Source organism: Gavialis gangeticus, unplaced genomic scaffold (assembly GCF_001723915.1).
Source record: "Gavialis gangeticus isolate Ggan-Ray unplaced genomic scaffold, GavGan_comp1, whole genome shotgun sequence".
Taxonomy (NCBI): domain Eukaryota; kingdom Metazoa; phylum Chordata; order Crocodylia; family Gavialidae; genus Gavialis; species Gavialis gangeticus.
The window spans coordinates 42,733,855-42,740,761 of NW_017729031.1; the positions used below are offsets into that span (position 1 = coordinate 42,733,855).

Genomic DNA, 6,907 nt, shown 5'->3' on the forward strand with positions numbered 1-6,907 from the left:
GGGCGGGAGAGGCCCCCGTACTGCGTCTGCGCCGACAAGCCGACCCGCAGCGCCTTCCGCCGCTTCGCAGGGGAGCAGCCAGACCGCTATGACTACACCCGGGCCCAGGTGAGTGCTCCCATCCCTGTAGCAGAGCCCAGCTCTGGGCCCCAAGACCCCTGGCCCCCTCATCCCTGGGCTTGGCCCATGCCAGGAGAGACTCTGTCTGTGTCCAGCTCTGTTTTGCCACCTCCTTTGCCTGGCCTGATGCAGAGCAGCTGCTGCGGCCAGGGCTCTGTGGCAGACCAGTAGGGGGCGCTCCAGCATTGAGCCCCCCGCCTCACTGCCCCGACCACCTTCCAGGCCCCGAGCGCCTCCCTGGGGTGCCTCGCATCTGGCCGACCCCCTTCCTGGAGCACACTCGCTAACCTGGGGGTAACGTAAGCTGCCACCACCCCAAGAAGGGACTGTCTTGGCCCTGTGTCCTCGGGGAAACACAGGCCTAATCGTCCTACGGGTACTCAACCCAGTACAGGCACTTGGGGCACTTCCCCAAATCAGGGGCCAAAAAGGAAAGTCTCCCTTAGTCTGCAGACCTAAGGGGCCTCTTAGGCATAATTTAGACCCACCCCTCAATAAGTCTCCTACACCGGTCACAAAGGAGAACTTTACTGATTTACAGGAGTAGGGTGAAAATAGGGTGCAAGATAGAATATCATAGAAATCCCATCAAGCAAACCAGTCTGGCTGAAGTAGCCTTTGGTCACGCATCTGAGTTACTGCCAGCTAGATATCTAACCAGATCTCGAGTAGCTCACTCACAAGCATCATCCTGAGGCTGCACTGGAGGCAGGCCATTCCTCGCTCATGAGTTATGGGGGAGAGAGCCAGTTTCAGATGGTAAAGCTCCTCTCTGAGTCCCCACATGGCTGCTGCCCCCGCCTCCTGGGCAGTCTTAACTTATATACCCCCTGTGACCTTGTTCACCTGGTCCAATGGAGGCCAGCATCTGTTGGCTGTCAGCCCACCAATTTGAAATACATCACTAGTTGCCAGGCAGACTCTAGCCCCCCAGGTAGAAACCCCCCACCCCGGTAGCTGATACCAGTCCCATAGGCAGAGGGAGCAGGTTCCCCCCAGGAATGTATCCAGCTCAGGTTACCTGAAGAGAGAGGGTAAAGGGGTGTCTCCTTTGCTGGGCCCATCCTAATCAAATTGTCACAGGGCAGAGATTTTGGGGAGAAACAAAGGTGGCTTCATGCCACAGGCTCTACCTCCCAGGGCCCCTGGGGCGACAGGCTGTGCCATGAGGCTCAGTGCCGAGCTGCAGGGAGGGGGCTCCAGGCCTCACCTGCCTGCCCGTAGGTCCCAGCGCCGCTGAGGCCAGAGGTGGAGGTGCAGCAGCTGGAGCGGCGGCGGGCGCAGCAGGTGCGGCGGCGGCAGCGGGAGCAGGTGCGGCGGGATGAGCAGCGACGGCAGGAGCAGGAGGAGGAGGAGAAGCGGCGCTTCGCCGCCCTCCCCGAGCGCGACAAGGTGCGGAGCCGTGGGATAGGGCAGGGCATGGCAGGGTGGAAGAGGGGCTGCACCCTGGTGCTGATGCCCTTCTGTTCTGCTGTGCTCCCCAGAGGGCCCTGGCAGCTGAGCGGCGGCTGGCGGCGCAGCTGCAGGAGTCCAGCATGGCACTCACCACCTGCAGGTAACGGCCCCAGCCGCGCTTGCACATGCCCAGGGGCGTGGGGTGAGAATCTCCTGGCTCCGGCTCCCACAGGGTTCTAGGGCTGTCATGTCCAGGCCAGGTCATCACATGCTCCATATTGTGTCCTGCTGGAGGCTGCTCCTCAGCCCCAGCTCGCTGGTCCTGGAGCCAGCGCTGCCCTTTGGCTCCCACAGCTCAGCCCTTCCCTGGCCCTCAGCACTCAGTCCCTCCTACCCCCGTGGCCGGACTGAACAGGCCAGGCCCTTTCAGCTCCTCTCCCGGGACCCCTGTGCACTCCTTCCCATCCTTGCCCCGTTCCCATGAGGTCCCCAGCTCTAGGCTCCCACTCTGGTGCCCTGGCCCACACTGTGCTCTCTGGCCCCCACAGGCGCTGCTGGCAGTGTGGCGAGTCTCTGCTGGGCCGTGTGCCCTTCCACTACCTCGACGGCGCCTTCTGCTCCACTGCCTGTCTGCAGGCTCACCGGAGGGCACGGGCCGGCCCACCCTAGTGCCAACCCCACCTGACGGAGATGGGTCTGGCTTGCTGGAGAGCTCCCAAGGGGCCTGGGAGCAGGCTGGGGGAGAGGGAAAGGCCCAGGACCCTTCATTTGGGGGAACCTCACACCCCAGCTGGACCCGGGGCCACCTGTGCCATGAGCCCAGGGCCAGCTCTGTGCTGTGATATCACTGTGGCCAATAAATGCACACGTGCATGGAAGCTATGCTGAGGGGAGGATGCCCCCCATTTATTGGGGTGTAGGCACATCCTGGGAGCTGCTGGTGGCATTGAGCTGGGGCCGGTCCAGGAAGAGGATGTCGGGCTGGGGTGGTGCGTGCTCCAGCTCCAGCACCGTCACATTGTTGGGGTGCAAGGGGCTGAGCAGTGAGCCTGGCACGTACAGCGTCTGCTGTGGTCCACGGCTCGCCCAGTACCGGCCCAGGTTGAAGCCGTTGATCCAGAGCTGACCCTGGGGGAGTGCAAGGTGTCAGAGCAGGGGGACACGCCTTGGACCCCACCATCCCTCCCCGAGGTGGTACCTTGCTCCAGCCTGGCAGCTTCACGAAGGTGTCCCAGGCAACACCGGGCGTGCGGAAGGCCCCAGTGTAGATCGCTGGCCCCATGCTGATGCTGCTCCCTGCAGCCCGGGGTATGGTGTGGGGCCAGCCTGTAGCCACGACTACATCCACGTCCAGCGGGTAGATGAGCCAGTCACTGAGCGGCACCGAGGCCAGGCTCAGGTTCCCCAGCAGGCCCTGGGTGGGGGCAGGGGGCAGCTCTGCTAGGGCTGGAGCAGGGTCCAGCCGACTCCACTGTGGGGGTAGGGGGCTCTCTGTTCCCACTGTGCCAGGGCTCTTGGGGTGCCTGTGGCTGTGCCCCCACATCTCCCAGCCTCAGGGCCCTGTCACAAGGGGCCTCTTCCAGAAGGGGGAAGGCTGACCCAGGCAGCAGTGGCGTGGCGAGCCCCGGTCTCAGGACAGGCAGTGCCCATCCCCAAGGCCTCCGGGCAGGTGCCAGCCAGGTCCTGCCCTATGCTGCCTGCCTCCCTGGCTCAGGGTGACCTCTGCTCTCACCTTGAAGTCACTGATGTTGGTGCCGAAGTTGATCCTACCCATGTTCTCCACCAGCACATCCAGCATGGCACCGGCCTGGCCCGTCACATACAGCTGCCACGGCCCGGCCCGCTCCAGCCGGCCTTGGTACTGCTGCAGTGGGCTGAGGTCAGGAGCAGACCCGCACCCAGCCGCGGGCCCCCTGCAGCAGGGAGAGCGTGGGGGGTGGGGCAGCACTGACCTGCCCCCCAGGCCCTTCCCTTGGCGCACAGCCCCAGCCTTGCCCCGTCCAGCCCCAACCCCCCATGGCTGGAGCCCACAGCTGGTGCCAGGCAGGGAGCCCTGAGCCAGGCCTTACCCCATCCAGCAGCACATAGGCGAGGTCGCAGATGCTGTGCGGGGGGGCGCTCAGGGGCGCGGGGTCCCACACGTCCCGGGGCAGCCAGGTGCGGTACAGCACAAAGCCGTGGGCCTGGGGGCCACAGTAAAGCCATGACAGCTGGCAGTTGTAGACACATCCGCACAGTGGGGCTCTGGGCCCCCTCCCCAGGGTCTGCCCAGCTGCTTACCTGCTTGATGGCCTCAAAGGTTAAGGGGAAGCGACTCGGGATGGGCCCAGCAGGGGACAGCAGGTCCAGCAGGTCCAGGAGCCCAGCGTACTGTGTGGGTGGGGAGGAGGGGTGAGAGGCTGGCTGCAGGCAGGCCCGAGGGGCACGGGGCGGGCAGGCACTCACCTTCCGCAGCGGTACGTAGCCATAGGCACGCTTGTGGGTGGCTGGTGGCATTGGGCCCTGCGGCACAGGCTGGAACTGAGCATCAGGCCCTATTAGGCGCTGGGCCAGGGCTCAGGACCCCCCAGACTGAGGCCAAGGGTGGTGGGGGCTTCTCCCCCCCCAGGCCTGGACGCTGCAGCCCTCATCTGCAGACTCCAAGCTGCAAGGTCCTGGGAGGAGAGGAAAGGGGCTGGGACCAGTCGGCGGCTCAGCACCTGGGCAATGACTTCCCGAATGGCGAAGAGCTTCTCTGTGGGGTCACCAGCCTCTGAGAGTGGTGCGTCGTAGTCATAGCTGGTGGTGACCGGCTTATATTGGCCCTTGTAGTCAGCACCTGGCCCGAGGGACAGTGCGGGGTGAGGGGGGTCGGGCTGCCTGGCAAGGTCACGGGCACAGGGGGCTCAGCCCCACGATGGGGACAAACTCACCACTCCAGTAGCCGAAGTTGGTGCCCCCCTGGAACATATACCTGTGGGAGACAGGGTGGGGGTCAGAGCCCAGCACAGCCCCCCGACCACCCTGCCTTCACCCCCTGGGCCCCGGCAAAGGGGGACTGCAGGCGGCTGGAGAGGCCAGTGAGGAGGGGGCAGCATCCAGAGCCCCCAGCACTGGGGTAGAGGGGCATGACTCCAGGGGTGCTGGATGGGCCAGACACCAGGGCCTGGCCCGTCAGCCATGGTTCAGCCCAGGGATGAGGGAAGTCCATGGGGCAGCCCTGGGCCCAGCCCCAGCCTGACCCGACCTCCCACGTGGTACTCACATGTTGACACTGGCCCCCAGCTGCAGGATGTCGCGAAGCCCCTGGGCCACGGTGGCGGGGCTGCTGCTGGCGTGCGGCTCACCCCAATAGTCCAGCCAGCCTGTGTAGTACTCGGAGTTCACCTGTGGGTGAGACCAGGCATCACCTGGGCCCCCCTCCCCTGGCCCCATTCCCATGGGTCCAGGGGCTCCCAGCATGGGGGGCATGGGTATGACAAGGGCACTAATCCCAGGAAGACCTCAGAGGAGGAGGGAGAACCCACAGGTTCCCCTGTAACTTCAGCCAGGTTGTGACCTGTGATCCCTGACCCCAGGCACCTGCCCCAAGCCAGGACACGAGGCTGCATCCTTAGCCATGCCCCCCAGCCCAGCAGAGCCTGCCCAACGCCCCTTGCCCCAACCCAGTCTCACCAGGGGGCCCTTGGGCTCATAGAGCCGCTGGGGTGCGAAGGCCTCAGTGATGTTGGGGCCTGAAGGGAGCAGAAGGGCAGGTTAGATGGGGAGACCCCAGCCCTGCTCCTCCATGGGTGGCCCCTGAGCCCCCACCTGGCCCGAAGTCCACGGTGGCGTAGAGACCCTGCAGGGTGCCGCAGCGCAGCTCGGCCACGCTGTTGCCGTCAGTGGTGAAGAGCAGCACGTCGGGGCCCAGCAGCGCACGGAAGACGTGCAGCAGGTGCCGCAGGTAGTCGTAGTCGCAGACCCCGGAGCTGCCGTACTCGTTCTCCACCTGCCCGTGGCAGCATGGTGAGACCTGGAGACCAGCACCCCCTCCCCTAGCCCCCAACAGCTCTGCTGGTGCCCCTCACTCCTGACCCGCAGCCCCCATGTCTCTCCCATCCCAGCCCGTCCCCTCCCTTGGGGGTCATGTCTCCCCCTCCACGCCTCCCCCTGCCCTCCAGAATCCTGGCCCCGCTGAATGCCCTGGGACCCCCATGCCATGTAGTGCAGCTCAGAGGTGCTACAGCCAGGGGCAGGGCATGGAGAAAAGAGGCTGGGCAGGTGGGGAGCTGGGGCATCCATGGGCGCCGGCCCCTCACCTGGACACTGATGATGTTCCCCCCATTGTGGTACAGCCGGGGCCGCACCTTGGGCAGCAGGATGCTGAGCCAGGAGTCCACGGCGTGCAAGTAGTCTGGGTCGGAGTAGCTGCTCAGCCCAGCCCTGCAGCCTACCCCCCGCACATCCCCGCCCAGGGACAGGGCCACGGCCCCCACGTGCCTTACCAGGGTCAGACGAGCGCAGCACAATGTCCGGCTTCCACAGCAGCCAGGCAGGGAGCCCGCCCTGGGGACACACGACCGTCAGGGCCGAGGCAGGGGCTGAGCCAGGGGGCTGGTGTCTGGAGGGGGCTGATCCTGCCTCGGACCCCGCAGCTCCCAGTGCGCTGACACGCCAGGATGCAGCCCCCAGAAACGCCCCCACCCCGGTGCCCTTGGCAGCCCCCAGGGTGGGGCGGTGGAGGGCCCGCACCATCTCCCACTCGGCGCAGATGTAGGGCCCTGGGCGAAGGATCACCAGCAGCTCCAGCTCCGCTGTCAGGTCCAGGAAGGCCTCTAGGTCCCGGTCGCCGGAGAAGTCGTGGACGCCGGGCAGCGGCTCGTGGTAGTTCCAGGGCACGTAGCTGGGGGAAGCGGGGCGCAGGCGGGGGTCAGTGCCCGGCGTGGCCCAGGGCCCAGCCCCCACAGACCCTGGGGCACTTACACCTGCACGGCGCTGAGACCGGTCATGTACATCTTGAGGAGCCGGTCGCGCCAGGCGAGCCGCGGCACGCGGGCATAGTGCAGGCTGCCTGCCACATAGCGGAAGGGCGCCCCGTCCCTGCGGAAGCAGTCGCCAGCGTAGTCGACCTCGAAGGAGCGGGGGGCCTGCAGGCAGAGCAGGCACTGGGCCAGGGGGCCGGGACCAGGGGGCCCAGCCCAGCCCCGCCGAGCCCCGTGTCCTATTTCCCAGCCCCCCCACAGCACTCACCCCCAGCGCCGGGGGCACGTCGAGGAGCAGCGGCAGGAGCGGGAGCAGGAGCAGGGCCATGGTGTGGGCGGGCGGGCAGGCAGGCCTGTCACATGGCGGCTCCTCCTCTGCGGCTGCCAGCTGCTCCCAGCTGCCCCCCGGGCTGCGGGGTGGGACGCGGCTCAGCCAGGACCCGCCCGCC

At 66.4% G+C, this 6,907-nt stretch overlaps 2 protein-coding genes across 2 annotated transcripts in view; one reads left to right on the forward strand and one right to left on the reverse strand.

The window, feature by feature from the left end:
* ANKZF1 (ankyrin repeat and zinc finger domain containing 1) overlaps positions 1-2,393 on the forward strand; it is a gene marked incomplete at its 5' end in the record, with an annotated part of 20,190 nt that extends 17,797 nt beyond the window's left edge. The window contains 3 exons of the mRNA XM_019522827.1: positions 1,345-1,512; positions 1,605-1,675; positions 2,064-2,393. Of these exons, the coding sequence (XP_019378372.1) occupies positions 1,345-1,512; positions 1,605-1,675; positions 2,064-2,184 (360 nt within the window). The remainder of the gene's footprint in view (positions 1-1,344; positions 1,513-1,604; positions 1,676-2,063) is intronic.
* Position 2,394: 1 nt separating this feature from the next.
* GLB1L (galactosidase beta 1 like) lies at positions 2,395-6,853 on the reverse strand. Its single transcript, XM_019522672.1, has 16 exons — positions 6,727-6,853; positions 6,460-6,623; positions 6,229-6,379; positions 5,982-6,042; positions 5,796-5,890; positions 5,305-5,485; positions 5,170-5,228; positions 4,760-4,881; positions 4,428-4,468; positions 4,215-4,333; positions 3,961-4,035; positions 3,796-3,885; positions 3,585-3,698; positions 3,248-3,379; positions 2,714-2,929; positions 2,395-2,643 (listed from the first exon to the last, which is right to left on the reverse strand). The coding sequence occupies exons 1-16, from the start codon at positions 6,784-6,786 to the stop codon at positions 2,422-2,424; spliced, it is 1,902 nt and encodes a 633-aa protein (XP_019378217.1). The 5' UTR covers positions 6,787-6,853; the 3' UTR covers positions 2,395-2,421.
* Between the last annotated feature and the right edge of the window lie 54 nt (positions 6,854-6,907).

Bases quoted from the DNA above. Each gene is read 5' to 3' on its own strand.
- GLB1L (XM_019522672.1), bottom strand. From the start codon at position 6,786: ATGGCCCTGCTCCTGCTCCCGCTCCTGCCGCTGCTCCTCGACGTGCCC. The intron at 6,380-6,459 runs GTAAGTGCCCCA...CGCTTCCCCCAG, and splicing joins GGTCTCAGCGCCGTGCAGGT to CTACGTGCCCTGGAACTACC. The intron at 2,644-2,713 runs GTACCACCTCGG...GCACTCCCCCAG, and splicing joins AGCTGCCAGGCTGGAGCAAG to GGTCAGCTCTGGATCAACGG.